Here is a 26493-nt window from a genome sequence, read left to right as displayed (position 1 = left end):
CATGGTATTTATGGGAAAAGAGAGAAGTCCATGAAGAGGTATTTTAATGGTCAAGCAGAACCCCCAGCACTGAGGACAGAGATGCTGTTTGCTGTTTGGCAGCAAAAAAACATCCAACTGCCTGATCTGATTCCAGCGTTCTGGGACAATCGTTCAGTCACAGAGAACAGACAGTTAAGCCTGTGTGGGTACTGCACATACACACACACACATACACACACATACACACATTCTCTCGTTCTCTCTCCCTCTCTCTCTCTCCATGACACACACACACACCCTGGACACACACCCTGGACACATTTTCTCTCTCTCACAGACACACACTCACTGGACCCAACGCACAAGGAAGAATGTGTCCAGTCATCTGGGCAGTGAAAGGCCACATGTGCGCTACAGTCAAGAGATTCCTTAATATAGTCAGTTGAAATGCCTCTATTATGCTAACATATTGGTGTTTTGGGGACTAGCTACAAGCCCGTCTGAACAATGTGCTACTGTAATGATACCACAATGCGTTCCCTCTCAGTCGAAACTGAAATTTGCCAATTTCAGTCATGTTTTTTCAGTCATGTATGTCACTGTTAGATCGATATAAAATGTTGAATATCCTGGTCATGGTGCATGCTTTACGATACATTTCTGTTTGATATTTCATTCACTTCACAGATACTTTAATCCACAGTGCATCACAAACAGTGCCTGGAAACACACAGGGAAAGATCAGGGATCAGAAGTGAATCGTTCAAACAGTAGTTTGGTGGATAGACTCGAGGAACGGTCTGTATTTACGAGCCACATCGGCAGGTCACCACATCTCAGCTACCGGGCTCGGCGAAGAGTGTCTAAATTAGAGAGGAGAGGGGAGGAGAGGAGAGCAGTCCAGTTCTACCCATGGCTACCTGTCGGTTTTCCCCCTCATTTGGATAATGCTGGGTCATGGATGAAATTGCGTGTTAGGTGGCGGGATTGAAGTTTTAATTCTGTCTCTGTGCTCTGGGGCAGTTGATCTGTCTGTCCCCTCCCAATCAATTAACCAGGGAGGGAGAAAGGCAGAGGGAAAGAGACAGACAGAGAGATGGAGAAGGAGAGAGAAGGAGGCAGACAGAGACAGAAAAAGGAGAGAGAGAGAGAGAGAGGGGACCAGAGTCTGTTGCTATACTGACCTTCGGTTTATTCCTCACCTCCGTGGACAGGAAGGTGGAGACCCAACCCCCTCCTGAGGAGTAATCTCAGGGCAGCAGCAGGGTTGGACCGAGCTAACAATGTTTCTGTAGGCCTTTATCACTCCAAGGGAGGTTGTTGTTTAATTAGCCTGTACAACTGGAGTGTGACGCGTGTTCGCAGTATGCACCGTTTTTCTACTACATGCCCTGGCTGAATCTACCCACATATCTCTGTCAGGTGGAAACACTGAACTACAGTCATAGATGAACAAACACACGCACACACGTGTACGCACACACACACAAGCGTCTACACGCAGACACACACTCGGCTGTGTGTCAGAGGAGGGGGTCGGGAACGGTAGAAGAAGTCGGCATGGTGAAGGTGCTGCTGGAATCCTGGTGGGTGGCCTGAGAGGGAGAAGGGGAGAGGGCATGAGAGGGAGAGAGACAAACAGAGAGAGAAACAGAGAGAGACAAACAGAGAGAAACAGACAGAGAGACAAAGAAAGAGAGAGAAACAGAGAGACAGAAACAGAGAGAGAGAAACAGAGAGAGAGAGAGCAAACGATGGGTAAAGAGAGAAAGGAACAAACGAAAAAGAAGAGAGGCAGTTTGTTCTCACACTAACCTTCCCCTCATTCTACCCTACCACACATGATTCACATGTAACGCCCACACACACACCTGCGGTCTGAGTCCCATGGCTTGAGCGTACTACTGACGGAGTCAAGCTACAGGATGACTCACAAACAATGAGATACCACCACAGAGTTCTATAAGCCTGAGCTAATACCTCTCTTTGTCTTTTAACTGCTGCCCTGGTCAGAACAACCCAGCGTGTGTGTGTGTGTTTGTGTGTGTGTGTTTGTGTGTGTGTGTTTGTGTGTTCTCGTATTTGGAGGGGGGCGCGGGGAGGGCTATGTCTGTTTGTGTTTGACCTCTCCAGAGCTCTCTCACATACAAACATGCTCGCACACACACACACGCACACACATGCCTCTCTCCAGCTAATACCAGCGGTGAGAGGCCAGAGGTCAGCAGCCAGGGACACGTGACCGGTCACGGTTAATTCCAGGAGGACAATGGGTTCCAGCTCATCCCATTACACCTCCATGCCAAACCAATGGTTTGTTTTGCTGCCGGCCCTATCTCCCCTGACCCCTCCGCCTCGCCGCTTTAATAACGTTCCGTGTAAACCTGGCAGGACGCGCCAGCCAATCTGGACGCAACGCAGATGGACCTTCGATCGGTTCACTTGCGGGAGGGGTCAGACCGGGGGAACCGCACTGATCGCTTCTTCCCCCGGGACTGGAGAGAAGATTCTCCAATGAGGTCCTCTCAGAAGGGCTCGGTGTGTCCAGGATCTCTCTCCTGGGTGAAGTAGATCTCTTTACTGGCCCTGCTCAGTGCAAGGGGGTTTCTGTTTATCTGCTGTGTACACAGAGTCAACACAGGACAGATACCACAGACCGACACCGGTCACCTAATCAATGAGGTTAATACGGCTGTTTAATGGCTTGGGAGGGGCTGGGGGGGAGGATATGTGTGTTGTGGAGAGATGGATGGGTTATTAGAGAAGAGGGAGCGGGGGTAAACATGACCTGGAACCTTCCCAGAGAGAAATAGAGTTGTGGGATGAATGGGTGAGGTACAGGAGGGGGGGTGGGGATGGGAGAGAGAAAGAGAGAGAGAGAAAGAGAGAGAGAGAAAGAGAGAGAGAGAGGGGGGGGGGGTGTATGAGAGAGAACGTGTGTGAGAGAGTAATAGAGAGAGTCACCAGTGTAACAGAGACAGTTTCATCCCTTCAGGCAGAGGACTTGAAGCATCTACAGTAACACAGTTCCATCAGAGGAACTGTGCAGGGCCCTGGATTGGAGTAAATCAGCAGCAGTAAAGATCCTCCCAGTAAAGATTTTTTACCAAGACACAACAACACCATTAAATTGATTTAATGTGCTATGTCAAGACTGCAAACATTTAATACTTTATGAAACACATACAAAATGCACGAATGAACCAAGAAGCACGATTGTTTTAAAATCAAATAGATACAACATTTTAACAAAATATCTGTAAAACAACTCTGCAGAAGTGTATTTTTCTAAGACTCAGGATTCTGTCCTGTGATTGGTCCTGACGGAGCGTTTCCAGCGATCCAGGTGCATCATGGGAGGGGGTTAGAGGTCACCGTAGCATGACATCCAGACTTTCTTCAAATAGTGACATCACCTGGAGGAAGAAGAGACACTCATCAGTCAGAGAAAGAAAAGGAAGAGAGCGAGCGAGGAAGAGAGCGAGCGAGAAAGAGAGCGAGTGAGGAAGAGAGCGAGCGAGAAAGAGAGCGAGCGAGAAAGAGAGCGAGCGAGAAAGAGAGCGAGCGAGAAAGAGAGCAATAGTGAGAACAAATGAGAAGCGCCATAAGCGAGAGAGAGAGAGAGACAGGGAGAGAGAGAGACAGGGAGAGAGAGAGACAGGGAGAGAGAGAGACAGGGAGAGAGAGAGACAGGGAGAGAGAGAGGGAGGAGAGGGATGGAGGGAGGAAGAGGTTTATGGAGAGGGAAGGGGTGGAGAGGGAGGGAGAGTGGGCAGAAGGACTTCCAGGTGTGGGGGGGTATGACTCCCAGCTAAGACAAACACTGATTGGGGCTCTGAGTGGCTCTTCAGAACATCCTCTCACCATGAACACACATGCACACACACACACATGAACACACACACACACACATGAACACACACACGCACACAACAGCTTTCAAACAAATCACTCCTGGATCTTCTTTAACACAGTTTATGTCGTTTTACATTCGGTACATCTGGAAGCAAATACAATGAGATGCTTCATGGGAATCACATAACACAACATCTCAAGGGTCACACCCATCACAGCACATCCACATTTTACACCAAAGGACTTTGCAAGCCCTTCAAAGCGTCGTCACTGACGGGGTTGGGACTGAACATCTAGTCAAATCTGAACGGCTTAAACACACTCTGGAGTGTGTTTAGAAAATTAAAGGCCTGGGATTTTTTTCATAATTGTCCATTTTATCATTTTATTACAGCTAGCTTACTGTGATGGGCTCCCATTATAATTTATGAAATACAATTAAAGCGTGACTTATTTCAGGGGCCCACTACAGTGAAGTGTGTGTGTGTGTGTGAGGGTGTGTGTGTGTTTGTGTGCGCGTGTGCAAAAGCAAGTGTGTGTGTGTGCCTGCGTGTGCCCCTCTGTGCATATCTCAGTTCACGTGTGTGTGCGTGTGTGTGTGTGTGCGTACGCATGTGTGTGTGTGTTCACGTGTGTGTGTACGCATGTGTGTGCGTGTCAGCTCCAGTATATTTAAATAGCATTAAGTAATTGGAAAAACAGAACAGAACAGGGAAGGGCTAAATTGTCTTGGAAGATTCACGCGTCCCCCCCCTTACCATACATATTGTGGAGGGCTCTACATCACGCTTGCACTTCATAAGAGAAAAGGAAATAGTCTTTTAACTGATACAGAAACTAATTTGGGAGAGCTTGTCCAAAGAGATACCACTCGCACCCAGAGAACCAACACTTGGCCATGTCACTACCTTCCTCGCCAGCACCACTAATTAAGTTGATCTCTGAGCCCCACTGAACTAATTGCGTCGCCGAGATTACAAAATATGGAAACGGTGAAAAAGGCGAGCTCGTTCATTTAAATGCCGCCGTATAATGTTCATGTTCTCTACCAATATGTCGATGCCAATCAGTGAGGGGGTGTCTCGGGCTGCTTTCATATGACACTGTGTCTGGCTCTCACTCTAGAGTTCATCATCAAACTGCCCTCCCCCCCCCCCCCACCACCACCACCACCACCACCACCACCACCACCACCACCACCACCACCACCACCACCACCACACCCCTCACCCCCACCATCTCCTCGCTCTCCCTGCCTTTCTAAGACCTTCTCTCTCTCCCTCTTTCTCTCTTTGCCCTGCCTCCCCCCCAGCTTTCTCTCTGTCTTTCTCTCCCTCTTTTTTCCCTTCTCTCCCTCTCCCTCTGGCTCTCACTGTCCTGCCCTCCCCTCCTGTCTGTCCACGCACACTTAAGCAAGGGCTTCTATGGAAGCACATCGCTTCCTTTCACTTGGGGAACACAGCTCGTAAAACACAAACGTGTTGTCTTTGAAGGAAACTCCATCCGTGCGATTTGGTTCTGAAGACCCAGTTGGCTGCAGTTACCCCATATGAACACACACACATGCCCCAAGGGACGGCGACAGAGTGCCGGACAGGGTCTCTCAGAGGCGTGCGTCCTGTTTTCTCCAGCGGTAGCTCTCCAGACAATCCAGCCAATCGCTGTAGTTCACTTTTAGTTGTCCTCCCTTCTCACACTCCCCCCATCTCCCCCCCATTCACCCATCAGTCGCTCTCGTTTTCTCTTCTCTCCTCTCTCTCTCTCTCTCTCTCTCTACTCTTTTCCCAAATATTGTCTGTCCCCTCCCTCTCTCGCTCTACCCCCCCTCTCCTCCCCTCTCCCCCAGCCCCCCAGCCCCCCAGCTCAGGCAGACCCCGCCTTGAGGCCCTGATCCATTGTGAGAGCCCTGCCACTTCTGTTTGGCCTCTTTGTGTTCGCCTAATCAGCCGTGGCCAATGTGGAGCCCTCCAGCTCATTACGTATTCGCACTAGGAGGGAATCATGGGAAGTTCCTGCTGGTCTGACCCCCCCCCCCCCCACCCCTTACAACCCCTCAACCCCCCTCACTCCTGTACACCCTGCCCCCCCGCCCCCCTCCCCTCTCAACACACATACAAACACACACACACACTACTTTCACTAACCTCTTCTCATTGTCGTCCCAGGCTGGTTCACCTGGGTGTCTCACTGTCTGTGTTTGTGAGTGTGTGTGTCTGCGCGTGTAAGAGTGTAAGCATAAACGTGTGTGTTTTTGTTGAAGACTTTGGGTGACGGTTAATGGAAGGTGACTCAGTCACCTCACACAGGTACCCTGCCGATCCTTTCAACACCAGTCTGGAAGAGGACACGAGAACAGGAACTGTTCCTGACTGTGAACAGCGAACAGCAGCCTGTTAGATCAGCAGCTGTCATACATTCACCAGGTCCTCTGATTGCTACTGTTTCCCAGGCTATGAGTCAACATCAACACATTGTAAGGAGAAGATCCTCTTATAGCTGCCATGCTAATGAGTATCAGGGCTTTAACAAGCTCTTGCTCCTTATTTAAATCGCCTCTCAATTACAGTACCTGTACTGTACATCTGATACACCTACAACAACAAACTCCTGGACGCCTGCCAGCCAGCTTCTGGACACAGCTTCAGCATACAACAGAGGCACTTCCTAATCTTCTCTCTCTATTTTATAAGCCCGTTCATTTGGATTTTGTATTTGTCTGCATGTCTGTGCCTGCGTGCGCGTTTGTGAGATACGTGACGGGGGGGGGGGGGGGGGAGCAGAGGCCTTGGTTTCCACGGAAACCCCAGAGGTTCTTCTGCAGAAGTGGGAGGACAGAGGAGAGGTTCTGTTCATTCTCACTCCATTCGTAATGAAGGTCTGATTAGGGAGCATGTAATGGGCTTATCTACTGCTGCTGGGGCGGGGAGCGGGGGAGGGCTGGGGGGTGGGGAAGAGGAGGAGGAGGGGGAGGAGGAAGGAGGAGTGGGAGAGGTCAGAGGAGGAGGTAAAAGTGAGTGATGGAGAGATGGAAGAGGAGATGAAGGAGGGCGAGGGGTTTGTGTGCACTTCCTTCCCTGCAGGATCCCCCCCCCCTCCCCAACACACACACACACAGCCCGCTCCCCTAACCTCATCCCCCTGGCCAGTCCTCTGTCAAGACCCCCTTGGCCCCCACCAACAGTGGCACCATAGGTTCCTGGGGGGGGGGGGGGGGGGGGGCAGTAGCAGGAAGAAGTGCCCTCCCCCACGCCCCCATCTCACCCCTCCCACCCAAACCCCATGTGTGCAGTGACATTACTGTACAGTGCAAACTAGTGTTTATCTCCAGGAACCTTCCCCAATCCTACTGTGTTCCCAGGCCATGCTCTCATTAATTTTAGATTGGCTCTAAATTAAGTCTTGCACTTGCCGGCTGAGTTTTTTTTTAAATTAGATTAATTTATATTTAAATTGTGACTTGTTCTGAAACTGCAGGTCGAACGATAGATTTCAAATTCCTATTTCAGATACAAGGAGATTCCGTGACGTTACAGTCAACAGGCTTAGGCAACACTGGACCAACATTTAAACCAAGGTTTTAACCATTGTCTGTCATAAAATCGAATAATAAGGCAGTTTGCATCAAATCAATTCTCCTCTCTATTTCAACACACTAATCAAGAGAACGGAGAATTTACCTTCATGATTTTTTGCTGATTTCTCCATCTGTCTACAGTAGAATGGCACCACCTAGAAACGAACAAAAAGATGAGGAACTTTGTCGGTACAACCAGTATCTCAGACAGTGTGGTGGGGAGCGGAGTGAGAGGTGGGGGGGGGGCCAAGCATAGCCACAGACAAAGACACACGAGGGGCTGCAAGGTTGGAGCGAGGCATCTTTAAGGGCTTTAAAAACCCCAGGAATGCCATTGTCCCTGTGCTACACACTCCCCAGCTGCAGCGCAACACTCACTGGAGGAGGAGGAAGAGGAGGAGGAAGAGGAGGAGAGGGGGGAGGGAGAGGAGGAGAGGGGGAGGGAGAGGAGGAGAGGGGGAGGGAGAGGAGGAGAGGGGGGAGGGAGAGGAGGAGGAGGGGGAGGAAGAGGAGGAGAGGGAGGAGGGAGAGGAGGAAGTGGGAGAGGAGGAGGAGGGGGAGGAAGAGGAGGAGAGGGAGGAGGGAGAGGAGGAGGAGGGGGAGAGGGAAGAGGGGGGTAGATGGAGGAGGGGGAGGAGGAGGTGGAAGAGGAGGAGGAAGTGGAGGAGAAGGAGGAGGAGGTGGAAGAGAGGGAAGAGGGGGGGAGGAGGGGGAGGAGGTGGAAGAAGAGAAGGAGGTGGAGGAGGAGGGGATGGAAGAAGAGGAGGAGGGGATGGAAGAGGAGGAGGTGTGAAATCAGAACACTTTTTGTGGACCAATCCTAAGACAAAGCACACCATAGTTGACAGGAGCATGCCACATTCCACAAGCCCAGAGCCTCTGCACCTCCACCCGTCACTCACTGTCCGTGAATGTGTGTGTGCGCACACGTGCGCGCGTGTGTGTGATAAAGCAAGTGCTTCCCTGAATATGCTGAATATAGTGGCTCATGATTGGCAGAGGGTGGACCTGAGGAATGTGTGAATGCTTCTCTCTCCAGCGTCCAGCCTGGTCCAACCTACCATCTGTTCAGCTCTGGTGCTCTCCACAATCATCCTCACCCTCTGGCCTTCTACACTGGAATCACACACACAAGAGAAAGGATCATTAAACATCAGAAATAACCATGTCCACATTCAGGGTTCTTGTCCTTCTTCATCTGGAGAAGTAACTGTGAGGTGTGGATGCTTCACAGCCACAGTGAAACCACAGGTGGGGTGCGTGCTGAGCATGTAGGGACCAACGCTCATAAGGTTGTAACAGGTGTTGGCTCTGGACGGTAGGCAATAGCATTTCTTGTCTTTAGAGGCTTCCTACAACCTCACACATACCTCGTGTGCACTTTTGTCTTGAATCTATAAATACATGAGGCCGATGGGAAATGCTAACCCTGTGTTGACCCGATGTCATTGTTTCAATGATCCAGCTACGCTGACATATTGATAGTAGGCCCTATAAGCAACAAATATTTAGCTGTTTTCCTCAAGGCTACTTCCTTTTTAATTTATTAAAAGCACCCAGCTGTTCAAGTGTTGGTGTTGGAAACAGACATTTTGTTGGAAGGTACACATAAAGTTCCTCTTTCCTCTGACAATTGACGTACTGTCAGAACCAGGCACTTTGGGTTCTCGATTTTTCTGCTGGGCTTTTTACATGCACCGTTTGTATGTGGCTTTGGATGGAAGGGGCGTCTGAATGAATACAATGTCAAAAGTAAAAAAAAAAAAAAAGGAGGAATGAATGCGTGTATTAATGTCATGAAACGACCCTGTTACCATAGTACACTACCCCCCCACCACCACCACCCCATGAAAATACACGAAACAAGCTCCAGTTGACAGGGAGGTTTGGGAGGTGTGTGTGTGTGGGGAGTGGTGGGGGGCGGAGGGTGGTTGCAAGGGGAGGGGCGGGGCCATACAAGCTCTGTATTGGACAGTAGATAGAGAGGCCTTGTTATTGACAGCGCTCTGCAGCTGCCTAGCTGGCTTTCGGAACTGTACAACACACACACGCGGGCGCGCGCGCGCGCACAGACACACACGCCCTCTCACACACCCAAAACGAGCACACACTCATTGATAAAGTCTATCAGACAGATGGACTGTCTATATATATACTGTGACTTGTCAATGTACTGTATGCTAATGTACTCCACGGTACCGACTCTCTTCACAAACACACAGTGCCCTGTTCCTCATCTTCCCATCTCTGTGTGAGCCACACACTCAGTGTCCACAGTGAAGCTGTCAGGGGGCCCAGCGTGGCTCTCTACAATACCCTGTTTTCCAGCTTCACTGTTTACTCAACAAACGATGCCTGATAGCTGCATCCGCCTTTGCAATGACACAGCATATCTGCAGCCCTATGGGGCAGACATCCCATAGTTGTTGTTTCCGCGGAGACACCGGAGGGTGGGATTGAGAGAGGATATCATTCGATGTGGCATGCCTGAGGACTAGACATGGAGAGAGGTGAAACAGGGTGATTCCTCGGAGTGCCTGTGAAGCTGTTTGTGGTTTAGAGAGCCGGTCAACTGTCTAACTGGGCCCCCTCACATTCACATATACTTATATCAACTCCATATGTAATCCAAATTTGCACAAAAAATAACTGCCTGTGGCAAAGACAAACAGAAGCTACTTTGAATGTGGAGAGGAGAGGCCAGGGAAAGAGAGGAGAGGTGTGGAGAGGAAAGGTGGAGAGAAGAGGAGAGGAGAGGAGAGGGGAGGGGAGGATCAGCATTATATATTTCTACACGTTAGACCAACCTGATCATGATGGTGCAGTATGGTGTGGTCCTTATCTCCCACTCTGTAGATCCTCTAATCCGTGTAAATATAAGTCCATGTAAATGACTACTGAGGGGAAACTAAACAGTTATAAAGCAGAAGTGGTGCAGTTGGTTTTCTGGTGTGTTGTGTTGTGCCATGTAGCACTGCTGTGTGCTAAGTTGTATTTCTGTTGCAAAGTATTCCTGTGTGTGTGTGTGTGTGTGTGTGTGTGTGTTTGTGTGTTTCTGGGTGTGTGTGTGTGTGTTCCTGGGTGTGTGTGTGTGTTTGTGTGTTTCTGTGTGTGTGTGTGTTCCTGGGTGTGTGTGTGTGTGTTCCTGTGTGTGTATGTGTGTGTGTGTGTCTGTGTGTGTGTGTGTTTGTGTGTGTATGTGTGTGTTTGTGCATATGTGTCTGTTTGTGTGTGTGTGTTTGTCCCAGTGAAAAGCGTTAGAGGCGCTCATCCTGGCCAGGGCCCCATAATGCAGTGAACGGCCTGGATTTAGCAGCCCTCTTTGTTACCCCCCTGAGCTGCTGACATCACCTAGTGCTGATGGGCCCAAATCCCTGCTTCTCCAGCAACAGCACTTTTGAAACAAAACTGCCACGACACTGATGAGTAATGCCAACTTGGCCAAAAAAAAAAAAAAAACTCATTAAATCACACACCGTCTGACAGGCACATGTGTGTCTATACCTTTTGACATTCCTATTTTTGACAAATACACACACAAACACACACACACACACAAACACACACACACACACACACAAACACAAAAAAAAACACACATACAAACACACAAACACACACACACATACATACACACAGTTCAGAGCTACCAACAAATCCAAATAGTGTTCAAAAAACACACAGATTAATCTGCCCAATGTTTGAACATGTTAACATCTCTAAATGGCAGCCATTAAAATAACTTTGCTTATTATCACTTTTAAATCTGATCTGGGGTAGAGATGGAGGGTTCGGGGTGAGTGAGTTTGACTGGCTGGTAGCAGGTGTAGTTAGGGTAGCTCATTTGTTTTCAATGTGTTTCACAGAAACGCACATATTTGTAGCTGGCTCTACATGGTGCATTGCTTGTTATATGTACATGATTACTAACACTTTTAAATAAAAACATTGACTGGGCCAAGATCATTCTCAGTTTCTATGGCTACCGACACAAACCAAACCATGTGTCCAACATTAGGCTCAGTTTTATTTATTTTTTTGCGCTACAATGAACATACATTCAAAAACCAAGGGCACTATGCCAGGTGACCATTTCAGTCCAATACAATCGGAAAGGTCTTTCAGGATATTGAAACACGTACATAACAACAAGTTATTGAAAGTGTCTGTATGAGTTGGATAAAGTGGGGAAGCCATTCCATGACAATGAGCCAGCCGGCCCGCTTCATGGACTTCTCCTCTTGTTGAGCTGCGTAGTCACTGCCCAGATAGCACATGTCTCTCTGTAGGAGCGAGGAGGCAGGGCTGGGATGATACCAGCTCTCAGACACATCGCTAAGGCCCCACTCAAACACAATCAAATACAATCACTCACAATAGCATCCTCGGGCACTCAAGCCAATCTACACCACCCCCTTCTCTCTCTCTCTGACTCTCTCTCTCTCTCTCTCTCTGACTCTCTCTCTCTCTCTCTCTCTCTCTCTCTCTGTCACACACACACCCTCTGGAGAGTATCAGTGTGTTTAACATGTGACAAATGGCATCATTTGGGGTGCCGTGGGGCATGCAGAGCACAGAGGCTGTGAAGAGCTCTTTATACACACACACACACAACTCCTCTGGGACCAGCCACCATCATCTCAGAATCACTCAGCAACCTGACAGTTATTTGCAAGGCTGCGAGCACCTCAACCATTAGAGGAAAGAGAGAGGGTGAAAGAGAGAGAGAAAGAGTAAGAGAGAGACAGACAGACAGACAGTGAGAGAGAGAGAGAGAGAGAAGGACAGAGAGAGAAAGAGAGACAGAGACAGAGACAGAGACAGAGAGAGAGAGAGAGAGAGAGAGAGAGAGAGAGAGAGAGAGAGAGAGAGAGAGAGAGAGAGAGACTGCTTTTTGTTGATGATGCTTTCTACTCTCTGTTCTATTTGTCTGGTCAGGATCACAACTATTCTTTCTCTGTCTCTTCCACTAGAAATCCCCTTCAGCATTGTTGACTAGACCTCATTCACCTCATTCTGTTGTTAAATTGTCTGTATTTTTTTCTGTTAAAAAAAGCTATAGTTGAATGTTTTCAGAAGCCAGGAGGTAGATACAAGTTGTTTCTACTTCACAATACCACTTTTGGTCTGACAGATAGGCGGTGTTTATGGATTAGGTAGGGGTATCAATAATAGCGCTGACCTAATCTAATCTTTCCATCTACAGGAACTCAAATTTAATCTGCTTCCTGTTCCTGTCCGTGTTCCTAAACGTTCCTACCTAGCAAAACAAACAGACACTGAGGGTCAACACACACAGACAGACACACACACACACACACACACACTTCCACACACACGCACCTCTCTCCTAACCGCTGAAAACTTTTTAATAAGTTTTTAATGACCACTCCTAAAGCGCGCCCCTTTCTGAAGAGCTACTTTACAGCCCACCCCCGCCGCCCCCCTTCACCCTCTCTCGCCCCACCGCCCAACTCCCGGTGAAAACCCACGGCGATCTGTCAGCGCCAACTAAATTCTCCGGCCGGTCATCAGCCCCTTCTCTGCTGGACAGGGTCGCGGGGGTTACAATCGATTTCACAGGCCACCTAGAGAGACCGGGCCACAAACTGACGCTCAAAATTTATATCAGAGTTAGAGCTGCCTACCACCCAGGGCTCCGGCTTGGGCCAGCAGGCCCACTGAACCCTGCCCCAGTGAGCCTGTCCTGGGATGGGGCTGGGGGCCTGGTGACCCCGCAAACTGACCCCCTCAAACTTCAACTGAATTGTTCTGGCAGTTTCCACGGTGACGAGGCACTCCGAGGCTTTACCCTGCTCAGTGAACGGAGACGGAGGGGGAGACTCTCTCGGCGGGCTGACAAGCAGGCAGAAAAGTTTGCCGCATCCCTGCATTTCACTGGGTAGCCAGCTTTTACACAAGGCAACTATTGTACTGTATTTGAGGTTATATGTCGGATTGTATCCGCTGATGTACGTCACACTATTGTGTCAATTATAAGATGTCTATATTTTTTTGGGGGGGGGGTATATAAGTTAAATCAAGACAGCTTTAGAACTTTTTTAACTTTTAACTTTTCTAATCAAGTTTTACATAATACAAGTAATGTTTCAAAGGGCGTCACAAACGCCCATAGAGAAACACCCCCCCAATTCCATCTTTAAAGATATTTTAGTTTATTTAAGATATTTAAGTGCAAATGTTATGTGAACACATATCATGACTAAATACACTGGAGATATGCCTAAATCGTAGCTAAATTGTAGCATGGCCTTGGGTTTCTTAGTCCATGATTGTTCAAGACAGGTATTGTGTCAACTAGACATTTGAGTAAGATAATTTGAGACATCTTGGGGAGACACTACATTAATAATTCCTTATACAATAAATCAATAAAATAATAACTTGAACTATGATTTATAATCAGTTTTCAGTAAATTCGTTGATTGAACTCTTAACTGTGACAAATAATTGTCTCATGAAATGGTTCATTTGGTTAATAGGGACTTCTTAGAATCCGATTACGTTTTAAATCTTCACACTTATAAATGAGAGTTTACGTCGTGATTTGAGGGATCGATTGAAAGATCATCTTCGTGCTTTGAAAAGTTGCCCTAGGGTGACGTGATGATGGACTAACGAATGTTCTGATTCCATGTCTGGATGCTTCTGTACTCAGGCCTAGGGAAGTCACACGTACTTTCTTGTCACAAAATCAATATGAGGAGGCCCAGCTGTCACACATCGTCGTATCCTCACGGAATCAGAATTTTATCGGACAACATAACAACTCCCTTTGCTCCTTTCCTACAAAGGCTACAGTCATTTTAATGTGAAGATATGGTGTAGCCCAGGACGGTCGTTTAAAATTATTAAAAGAGAGTGGAACCGATTTTTTTCCACCCTACGGGCTACACTATTTCACCAGACTTGTTTATTTACTTTTGTAACTAACTTTTTAGACTTTTAAAAATTGTTATCTGAGGAACAAGTATTATTTTTAGGACTAAAGTGTCTCAAAGATTGTGAGGACAGTTTTTCCTGTAGACTGAGAACTGGTTCCGCCACGTTATGCTAATGACTGGGGCTCCTCGCGCAGGGACAGTGAAATCTCATCCCGCCTCTAGATTCTCTTTTCAGGGGGAGATGTCATTTCGCAGGGGGGGGACACACAATGACGAGCTTGGCAGTGACAGAGCTCTGATCTCCGCGATAGGGAGATAGCCACCTGATTAAAATGGTTTGCTTGTTCCCCTCGGTCACTCGATCGGCGTGTGAACCGCTCTTATTTACAATCAAATGCGGTGACCGGGCAGCGCCCAGAACAGCCAAGCCTGAACCCTCTCTGCGCCCCTGCCATGTATTTACTAAACCCACCCTGCCACAGGTGCTCTTTAAAACCATACGGAACGCTCCCACAATACTGAGTATACGTTCAATTATTCATGGATAACCACCGTGCCACAAAAACAACAATAATCGGTCTAACAGTCGTAATAAAGACATTTCCACTTAGTAGAAATGTGCTTGAATGTTGTTTTTACACCAATTTGTAAAACATTAGATATCCCCTGGGCGTTGTAGAGCCTGAGTGACTGAGCATCAATATTTGTTTCTGTCCTACGAGCCCATGACTGTCGCCTAAGAAGAGTCATGGTTCATTAGCAGTCACATGAAAATCCCTTTTGGTCCCTGAAGACGTTTTCGCAAATGTGTCCCTCTTCCATTCCAGAGCACTGTCCGTCTGTCAACGAGCAGAGAAGGGGAGAGGAAAGGAGTGTGGAGCACAGTGAACAACCGATCACTGCTCGCGCATCATAGCCTTAGGAAGATCCTCAGAAACGTATGGAATTACCATAATCGACTTTCCCATTTTGGTTGTAGTGATAGAATAAGCAAGTAGTTGGGGGATATAATTTACTGTTAGAAAGCAGTCACGCCTGGAGTTGAGTATATTTAACACTATTAAAACGGTCAATGATTAAGCGTGAAATAATTAGTTGTTTTTTTTCCGGTCAGGCCTATGAATTAGAAGCCTGACCACATATTAGGAGGTTATTGGTCTGTTTGTGTACAATATACACATTCAAGTGCATACAACATCTAAAACCTCAGACTCGTCGGTCTCTGCTGGAGGTGTAATTCGGGGTGTTATTTAGCAGCCAAAAGCTTAATATTTTATAACTTTGTCAAATTGGTTCTCCCAACACATCTCTATGTAGCCTACAGGCATAATGTCATTGTTTCTGTAGCTAAACATATTTAGGCTACTGTCTTATATACAACCATCCCTTTTTACTTTAGAATTGATATGTATAATGGTGTTAGGGTGTATGTTCTTATGTCAACAAGCCCACGCGCCTTAGCCAGTGCTGTAGCCCTGCCCCTATTCATAAGACGCTGGCATGTCCAGGAAGGCATAAAGGCTCGTTGTAGACCCCTTTCACTGACAAACTTTTGTAAACCCTTTATTGTAAAGCATACAAAAGTCAGTGATAAGCAGACTGTTTCTGCGTGTTCCGTTGGAGATTTTTTGGGAGTCGAATTCCACACAAAAATACTACAATTTCGTTAGTTAAATATGTAGGCTCTATATAAAACAGAGTTTAATAAGAGTTAGTGCTGGAGGCAACTGATGAACTATAGTCTGTAAACTGTAATCGAAAACTCGAATTGGATATTTAAAACTGATGCATACTGTGTGTATTTCTGCTGTAGGCCTGGTGTCATATAAGCTTATATATCCCTAAAATAAAGGAAGATATATATTGGAAGATAGCGAGAACTGAAAATAGCTTGTTGCTGTTCACATGTATGGGTTATGAAAGGATAGTGGGGGACAGCCATGGCGGAAAAAGAACGAGACAAGGATCCAGATCATATGTCACATTTAACTGGTTCTTTTGCGTAAAATACGCCTTGATAAGACGCTATGTCCATTGTCTGCTTAACGAATGGTAGCGGTCTTAACACTATTAATCAGCCAAACCGTGTAAGCCTATACATTTCAAATGTATTTTTAACGCGCGTAAACACTGTAATGAGCATTTTTTTTCGAAGCAAGGAAACTATTTAATAGTCTGCTGTGTGAACCAAACGCCCCACTCTTCCGAGCTATGCCAGCGGGCCATGAAGAGCGAGTTTGGTCTGCATCGCCCCGCACACCCCTGCTGACTGAACCGCTGCATCAAAGCATATATTGTTCCAGGCATGGGGTGGACCAAGAGCGGTGAAAACGCAGAAACACTTGCTGCGCATGAGTAAACTTTGTTCCTGCACCATAATAGCCTCCATAAAGCGAGCCGCTTTCACTTTTCGACAAGATTAAAAACGAAGGCTTTCAGCCAATCGTGAGACAGTCCGTCATCACCTGTTGAAGCTATACTCCACTGTATTGACATGTGGACCTTAAAAAAACACTCCTGGGAAATAATTTGAGAGACAGAGACACCGCTTTGCTTTTGCTTTCTTTTACTTGTAGGCTATTCCTCCAATACTACAATAGGCTACCGCTGAGAACAAAAATACAGCCGACAGATATCAGTGGTCAATGGCAATATGGATCTGCGTCCAAATAGGGAAAAACTTTAAAATGTTCGCTGTTCACTTGTATTGTCCAGCTACTGAAACAGGAGGCAACCCACAATTAGATCAGCATTGTTCATTCGCAACAACACTGCATAGAAAAGGGCTGCTCTGCCGAAGCCAATCCATGCAGCCAAGCGTTTGACATTATTAAATAATAAAGAAATTGTGGTTTACATTGTTGTTCAGGAAAAAGGGCCAATTACCCGCTGTTATACTATCATTGAGTGTGTATTAACTCGAATTAGTCATAAAACAATGTGTTTATATTTAAGTTTAAGATGCCATTTTAACCAGCATTGTTCCCTCCTAAAATAGATCCTATGAATAATTAGGCTAGATAAACTAAATGGCGAACACAAAGGCACGAGTGGTCATAAAAGCATAATTCAAGGTGAATAACAACTGATTAGAAAGCAAAAAGAAAACATGCCACAAATTGCAGCTCAACAGTCTGCTAAATTACTATTTTAACCTTCAAATACACGATTTGTTCATTTAAAATGAAAAAGGTTTTCATGCCACAAACAAACGAATTATGCCTTCGTGACATAAACATCAAATTGTGCAACGGTGAAGTTAAAAAAAGACCCAATTGAAGTTTAGGATTCAACGTTTTTGTCTTATTTTTTAAAACAACTGATTTCAATCCAAGTTTTAGAGTCTCTGAAACGTGAGAAACCAACTGTTGTGTGTTATCAGCGCTCCGTCTTGCGGCTTGATTAAAATATAGTCAAGTACCAGAGGCCTCTACAGCAATTTGAGTACAGTGCTATATTGTATTTAGCAGCGCACTGGTCCTAATCCAGTGAACACTGGTGCCCGTTCTAATCCCGTCTCCTTCAAACGACAGAATATGTAATGAGTTCAGGGTCGGTATCTTCGAATTTAAAACCCATCACCCAGCAAATTAGGGCGTGTCCACGACCAGGCAATAGGGATCCGTAGATGGAAGATTGGGAGAGAAAATAGTAGGCTATGCGTTTTTGTTCCGGCATTTCTATCGTTTCAATACAAAATGAGGACAACTAACCAATATTCTTTCAAAATAATTTCCAACATTTTCATATTCGGTACACATTTTTGCATTTTTGTTTAGTGAGTAGAGCGTTACTCTTATTATGTAAACTACACAGTTATGTCATAACAACAGGCTATAAAGCTGTCGTTATAAATGATTTTAGCAAAATGCATGAAAATCCCACAGTAAGAACGTTGGGAGTAGGCCTAATTGGGCCCGTCGCTACACTCGCCGAGGCCTGCTCTGAGAATGTGTGAGAGGCGCGAGGATGATGGCATGCTGGCTGCCAGTGTGTGGTCTATTGAATAGAATGCGCATTTTGGCCGCGCGGGGAGAGCCCCCATCCCCCTGCTTTCCCGCACCTGCACTGGATCAGCCTGCGACTGACTGCCATTCACTCTGGAGAGACTGTTAAAATAAACGACGCCTCTGACAGTTTTCAATTCAACACAAGTTACAATACTAGGCTACATCTCACACAGTTGTCCACTACAATCACCCACACACTCACCACTCACCCAATACCTGCAACAAGCAAACCAACAGAAGTAATCACTAGAAATATATATTTTTTCTTTCTCTGAATCTACTAGAATGTGACAAGACTCAAGCTCAGAATGATTTGTTGGCCTTTCAACAACAAAACAACCACATTCCAACGGAGTTAAAGTGGAATAAATTCAACGCGAGGAAAAGCATAAAGCATAAGATGTGTACGCTTAATTTTCTTAAATTTCCCCGGCAAAAACCACAAACTATTTCACTACTGTCAAGAATAAAGATAGGCCCATAGTTTTGGACGTTTAATTTTTTGGGCTGTGTTTTCCTAATTTTGTCATGAACCCTATAAATAAATCTAAGAAATACATTTCTCTACAGTTCTAGTTTCTGCCCTAAGTAGCAAGCTACTCCTACTGTACAAATTCTGGTGACGTCATGCGTCCTCACAATTAGCAGCCTAAATCTGGTAGGGATCTAACCGGTCCCATTTATGTATGTGAACTGAAATTTTACACATATTGAATCTCATTAGAAACGAGATTTTGATTAACACAATAAAACTGTGTCTAGAAAAAACTAGTCTATGAGCCTAATATAAATAATGATCACGATTTCTAAATCCATGGGCTATTGATTGAGTAGCCTTTTATGATGGAGGAACCCTAAACGACGTTGGGCCCCCAATTGTTGATGATAATGAGTGTCTAGACAAGCAAGCCCTGTCCCACTGCAATGCTCGATGAGCTGAATGTTATTTTACAAACTCAGGCTATCATAGATAACATCAAGGGGAGGGGGGGGGCTAACTTTGAGGAAAACATAGCGCGCTCACCACCTGTTGCAGTCCATATATCCCGGAGGTGAGGCCGGTAGCCTCTGCAGCACTTGGATGGAGCATCCGTCTATGAAGTCCAACGGCATACTGCACTCTCATCTTAAACACAAAAAATATAAATGCATCTGTAAATAGTTTATACTGTGTGTGTGTTATTGCGAGATGTTTATATACATGGTGTCATCTTGTCACGTTTGAAAAATTGAGAAAGACAATAGCACAAGTAGTAATGTAAGCTACTTAATTTCACTTGCTCCATTTGGTTGTGGTTGCGCTGTCTTAAGAAAGGGTTCCTCGTCTGGCCTTACGCCCCGGGGAATAGGCCTTGAAAGCCTGAAACCATCCATGTAAAGGACACAAAAGTCTCCTACATTCAACAGGATCAGTGGTAGGCCTCTGGCCTATCATAAGTTTGTATTTCGCTTCCCCTTTATAAGTTATCCATTTGGTGTTTTATCGTATTTGTGTTCCACACATGAAGCCTAAAGGCCTATTGAACATAATATGAAATAAACATTTTATGGAGAACAGACTGGAAAAAGCTTCTCTCTTCCCAATCGTCACCACACATGCGCGCCCGCCCGCCCGCCCGCACGCACACCCACAAACACACACACTACAAGGCCTAAACACACATCAACAATATTGAGGCGTATATCAGTGATGCCGTTAACACCACACACAGACACACACGCGACCTTTAAAACTGCTGGTTTATGAAACATGTTAGCCTATTACAACCAATTCTCCTGGTCGTATAAATAATTAATGGAACTACCGCTCCCTGACCCTCCGAGAGTCCGGCAAGGCCACGTTCGAAGGAATAATACTTTGGAATGAGCCCTCTTCAAATATTCATTTAGCGGTTAATGTGAGCTCACGTCCCCTGAGACCTGCAGTAATAGATGCTTCCCAGCCTTGGCAAGACACACGACTAATCTACCTCCGCACTCCACACAGAATAAAATACTTAAACACCCCCCAGATTTAAAATGTTATATTCAAAGACCAATCCATAATCTAATCCATGGGCTAATTTAAAGTAACCCCATGGCGCAGGACAGAATATTGAAACATTTGAGGGCAGTTGTATAGGCACCCGTCGCTCCAAATATTGTAGATTGATCTGTGTGAACCAGGGTTACGAAAAAATATGTGGTTCTATTACCATTAACACTGTAGTAAATACGCACTAAGGATTATGTGGTTATTTTATCATGAGCATGCAATCATTTGATTCCTTCCGGTTTACCTTCAATTTAGGCCTAATTGAACATTTAGAGTGGCTAGCCAAATCTAACAATTTGATAACATCTTAAATGCCAAACTAATTGTCAGGTTCAGAAAGATTTAATCTTCTGAAATGAGAATAAATTGAATCCTATCCCAAAAGTTATAGTTTAAATGCTTATGGCAATACATGTCCGTAACATAATGTCACTATTTCTTTGGTATGGTAATTAGAATAGGCCAATCCAAATATTAAACTGCAAACAGGCCTTAACAGATTGTTGTTGTTTATGACACACAAACATTTTCATTTTTCACCATCTGAATCAGAACATTAAATAAATCGCATGCACTTGATTGGTTCCTGATACTAATTAGTAGCCATGTTAAGAAATATCTAAAGTTTAGAATAATAATTTAAAAAAAAGAAGACTACCTTTATGAGTATCTTCAACATTTTTGGCGCATAATCTTCCACTCAACGAATAGGTTTACAGGCAACAAACTTTTGCCGGTCCTTCTTTCCAATCCTTTGGCGCATATCTCGTTTCACTAGAAAAATGAAAACGTCGTTAACCCCTGTCTTATCCTACGTTGACATTACGGTGTTAGCGCGTGCGTGCGCAAAACAATACACAATAAAGCAAATACAATAAAATATTATGTTATGATTTGTTCTGTCCGTTTTAAATACAAATACTTTGTTTTCTAACAAGAACAATATTGACAGTGTCTCCAGTGCCTGAATAGGTTAAATGTTTAAGTCTAATATTATTATAAAATCTTAAATTGATTGATAAAATATTAATTCAAAGTGAAGCTAGTGCTACGAAGCATAATGCAAGTGATCCATTACATGCTTCACAAAATTGCGTAAGCGTGGCGCGAGCTTTTCAAATGATTCAAAAGAGAAATAAAATCAAAACTCATATCTCAAGTATCCAAATTTCCAAAATTTATTCATTTCAAACTGCATATTGAAAAAAAAACTCAGCTGAAATTTCTTACTGTTATAATGATGATATTAGTTCGAATATATATACATGGGGTTTCGGCAGCTGCGTACAGGCCAAATACATCTACGAGAATGGGATTTGAAATAAAAACTTCAAATATCACAGTAAATATACAGAAATTGTACAAATCATTAGAAAATAAAGAACACAAATGTCATACTTCTAACAGATGAAAAGTGGGAGACAAAATATAAATAAACAATTGTGTTTAACCTGCATATGAGAATATGTCTGTTTACTCTTTTGACGAAATTAAAATGGTTAAGTAATGTTGTTCTTCAAAGAGAAACATTTACCTGCTTCGCTTTATCCCCCTCCCCTCCAATATGCAGTTTAAGGAGTATTGAATTCAATCCCAGTGCTGCCATTTCCAGAACAGAACTTATGTTTATAGAAACAGTAACCTTTGTTTTCTTTAACAAACATTTCATTTGATTGAATGTTCCTCAGATAAATACTGTACAAAAGGTGATTGAAATAATAAAACATCTGATTGAGCCTCCCACTTTCTACTTTCCAAACTCTTACACCATTGAAAACTTTCTCAGTGTCTATCGTTCCTTTGGAACGTTTCTTTATAGAAAGAAAAAAAAAGGTTTGTGTTCTCTCCAGGAGTTCTATACATCTTTCCCACCCCAATTTGCTGTACAAAAATAGTCCAGAGTAGTCCAATTTCTCTTATAAAAGTACATTTACATGTGTGATAAGGGGAGCGTGCCGTTAATCGTCGTGCCGGGCACAGGTGCACTCTGGTAATGCTGGGACATGTGGAGTCTGCTTTGGGCCGTTTGCTCGGGTACCTCAGCGCCCGGTAAGTACATGCTGATCATGTCCCGAAGGTCCCCCGTCTGACACTGACCAGCCCGGGAGTGAGAAGACGACGTGACAACGGGTGGACTGGAGCTGGACTCTGACTTGACCACCGAGCCCATGGAGCCCAGCGTCATTCCTGGATTCGTCTGCTGGGAGTAGGACATGCTATACGTGGGGGACCCGTTCATGTAGGTCTGGGAGCCGGTCATGGAGTTATACTGGAGAGCACTCATGTCGTAGCGGTGCATGGGCTGCATCTGAGCCGTATTGTGTGCGTTTAAGCCCGGGTGCTGCGGGTAGCCAAGCTGTTCCTGCATCATGCCATAACCTCCATTGGTCCAGCCGTTCATGTGAGCGTAACTGTCCATCCGCTGGTTCACCCCTCCGCCTAACCCGGCCCCTACACCCACTCCTGCACCCATGCCATTACCGCCCGGCGCGAGGAGCCCACCTGGCAGAGTGTATTTGTCCTTCTTCATCAACGTCTTGGTTTTCCGGCGGGGTCGGTATTTGTAATCCGGGTGCTCCTTCATGTGAAGAGCCCGGAGACGTTTCGCTTCGTCGATGAAAGGTCGCTTCTCGCTCTCGGATAGAAGTTTCCACTCGGCCCCGAGTCTTTTGCTAATTTCCGAATTGTGCATTTTGGGGTTCTCCTGTGCCATCTTTCTCCGCTGTCCTCTCGACCAAACCATAAAGGCATTCATTGGTCTCTTGACGCGGTCTGGGCTATTTTTCTGGTTGTTTCCCGATGAATTCGTGTTCCCAGTCCCCCCAGTATTGGTCTGAGGTGCAGGGGGTTTAAGTTCTGTTTCCATCATGTTATACATTTTAAACAGATTTTTATGAAACTTGCCAAACCGATGAAAAAAATGAGAAAAAACTCCAACCAAGAGGTAGTTAGGAAGTCTGTCGGGTACAGTAACTTTACAGCAATAACCGTACGACTCTATGCCTTCACCCAGTAGGTCCTGTTGTGTCCACAAACTTCTCTCTTGGTCTCAAAGAATCAACAAACTACTTTTCCCTCTTCGCCAGAGCCTTGACAACTCCTGATACTTTTTGAACAAGTTAATAGACAACCATTCATGTGATGGGGATGTCAGCGAATAAATGGGCTTTTACCTGACCAATCACAGCGCGACTGTTCTTTATTTAACATAAATGGGCGGGGTTACTCACGGTCAGTGGTGAGCGCTGAGGCAGAGGCTGCTTTATCAACCAATGGAGGCTATATATTTATTACGGCAAAAAGTGCGAAAGTAGGAACACTTGGATGGCAAATTATTTGTTTTTTTTATGCCTACTCGAATTTGAGACCCACAGCTTGCAAGGTATAGGAACATGTTTGCTTGGATAAATACAGTATTGGACAAATTCTACTTAAAACTTGTCGATTAGGTAGGGTAAAGTATTAAAAGTAGTAGAAATTCGAAATCAAATGTAATCGATTTTGAAATTGTCTACATGCTATAATAAATAGGAAATACTACACCTTGAGGCTACTTTTTTATATTGTCAATCATTTATATTACTAACACTAACAGAAAAATACAGACAAACTGGCATGCTGGACCAATCAGCTGGTTCCAGAATAATGGTAATAACGTTATAATTATACTAAGCCTGTGTATTCAGTAAAAGTGACTGACTGAAGCCTATGTAGCAGTGTTTAAGCAGCTCTCGGGGCTGTGGTAAAGAATACGCTTACAATACAACATTGGTTTCGGGTTTGCAGTTAACTTACCCTAAAGTACACCGATGAGTATGTTGAGGTTGGTTTTGTATTGAAAAGGTAATCTTATGTTTTCCCTTTGAATGGGTGAACTTCAATTGAAGTTAAGTTGAATGCCAACACAGACGGGAGACATGCCCATCACAAATAACTCGTTTTGTCTCGGCTGTTGTCACTACATCAGCACAAACAAAAGCACGACTACATTGAACTTCCAATCCGTTGTTAAGAACTTTGTAGTTGAGATACACTAGTCACATGGAAAGGCATGAAGTTAGGGTCTACACTTGAAAACACGGCGATACTGGCAACCATAGCAAAGAGAGAATCAATGAAAATATGTGTCAGAGATGTCTTATTTATTTCTACTGTGAAATGATATCAATAAACTCATGCTCAACTAGCTTAATGATTAACAAACGAGAGTTGAAAAACAAAACCTGGAATTTAACGGTATGACGTAATCATAATTGTCAATATGACAATAAATTAAGCTTAATATTAGAAAAATAAGGAACCCGCTAACTTTAAGTTGAATGTTGAAGTTACAGTCATTGTTTGACTCCAAAAGTAGACCTACAGGCTGTGGAATCACATTTCGCTCTGGGTGAGGCTTAGACAGGGCCAGACACATTTCAACATGCCATCAGCGCCGTCTGCTGGCGAAAATGTCAACAAACACATGAATCCCCTCTTGGGTTGTGGGTGGATAGACCACAAATAAATCGGTTTTAGCAAATAGCTTAAAAATACGCCTTAATTGAAGTGTACCAACAAGCCTTCAAGATTAGGCTTATTATACCTGCATGCTATTTTGTTTTATGGTTCCAAATTTAGTATACGTTTGGTATCTGTAGTAGGCCTAGTAATTACGACATGGAGGGGTCAGCATCTAACACCGAGCCTATACTATTTCAAATAATATTTGTAGGAGACGCTTGTTAATTTATTAGATTTCAGAATTCTATATAAATATATCTGTTTACACCTGGCTACATGTCTGTATTGTAAAGACAAACAAACATATATTTGTAAATCATAATTGGCTCAACATAACAGAATGTTAAAGCTTTTCTAAATAAAAAATTGGGTATTTATTTCGGTGATATGAAAATAAGCATTATATAGGCCACCTTGCATGAGATTTAACTCGCGCGTAATTGGGCGAGGAGAGGCGGCACAGCGGACCATTATAATGCAAGGTTGAAATAGCCCTCTTCGCTATCTGCATCTGAGTGTGTTCCCCGCTATTCCTAATCTTCTTATGATAATAAAGAAACAGCGGGGACCCTGAAACATCTTGAAGAATGCCTCGCTAACCGGAATGTCCCTGCAAGCGTAATGAGCTCACTATTTGACAACTAACAGCAACCCAGACAAGCACCGTTGGATCAGTTGTAAGACCTTACTTTTATGTACCAAAAACATAATAATATGAAACACACACATAGACATTTATAGAGCAGAGCGTGTCAGCGTTCGCTCACAAACGAAAAACGCGTTTAGGTTTATTGAACAGACAAACCTGCAACAAGTAATATTGATAGACTACCACCTTGATTCAAACTGTCATTTTGAAACCCAATAAAAGGTGAACGTGAAGGTCGTGGGTTTAGATAATATAAAACTAAAATAGACTACATCTAAAACCAGTGCGCATGCACTTTTCCCTTGCCAAAGCTGGGCTGTAAAACCAACTCATGGCCGTGATAATAATCCCACAACTAGGCTGTAAAAGCCTGTAGGTCCAGTGTTGATCCCAATGCTCTTACAGTATTGTCTCATAAGGTTCATTCTGCAAAGAGACCTTACGGCGTTGACATCTGATGACATTATGACAATTATGTTACAATAAATGTCTAACAAATAAATGGTTTGAGTGACTGTGTAGCTTGTGTGTGTATATGTGTGTGTGTGTGTGTGTGACAGAGAGAGAGAGAGAGAGAGAGAGAGAGAGAGAGAGAGAGAGAGAGAGAGAGAGAGAGAGAGAGAGAGAGAGAGAGAGAGGTGGGGGTGGGGGTGGAGGTGGGGAGGATCTCTGAACGTCCACTAGGGGCCGTGCCAGTGATGATGGAGCACCAAGAAAAACGTGAGCCTGTACTTTATAAACCCGCACACATCCATCAGATCAATCAAATATATCATGAATTGAGATAGAAGACCGTTTAAATAGACAATGTTCAAAACCACAAACACCTTACAATTAGCAGTCATTGCTTATAAATTATAATGTAGTAAAGATTTGTTTTTAATTAATTAAACCGAATAGGTAAGAAGAATACACAAATGGAACTATACTTGCAAAATTGGAAACCGACACATCAAATAATAATTCAACTTTAACTGCGT

At 44.7% G+C, this 26493-nt stretch overlaps 1 protein-coding gene and 1 long non-coding RNA gene across 4 annotated transcripts in view; both read right to left on the bottom strand.

The window, feature by feature from the left end:
- Nucleotides 1–3112: 3112 nt before the first annotated feature.
- Nucleotides 3113–26493, bottom strand: part of LOC146254451 (uncharacterized) — an 88604-nt gene continuing 65223 nt past the window's right edge. For 2 of the 3 annotated variants that reach the window (XR_014731497.1, XR_014731495.1), the window contains 4 exons: nt 19351–19452; nt 8473–8527; nt 7515–7566; nt 3113–3398 (listed from right to left, as the gene is read on the bottom strand). This is a non-coding gene — a long non-coding RNA (uncharacterized LOC146254451). Of the gene's footprint in view, nt 3399–7514; nt 7567–8472; nt 8528–19350; nt 19453–21019; nt 21136–26493 lie in introns of all 3 variants that reach the window. The other variant, XR_014731496.1, reaches the window with a different exon arrangement.
- On the bottom strand, nt 21526–23494 carry sox2 (SRY-box transcription factor 2). Its single transcript, XM_084675838.1, has one exon. It carries the CDS (start codon nt 23237–23239, stop codon nt 22292–22294), a length of 948 nt encoding a protein of 315 aa, XP_084531964.1. The 5' UTR covers nt 23240–23494; the 3' UTR covers nt 21526–22291.

The sequence above is a fragment of the Hypomesus nipponensis genome, chromosome 16 (assembly GCF_054491055.1).
Source record: "Hypomesus nipponensis isolate SF chromosome 16, ASM5449105v1, whole genome shotgun sequence".
Taxonomy (NCBI): Eukaryota; Metazoa; Chordata; class Actinopteri; order Osmeriformes; family Osmeridae; genus Hypomesus; species Hypomesus nipponensis.
This window is presented reverse-complemented; position numbering and strand designations above follow the sequence as displayed.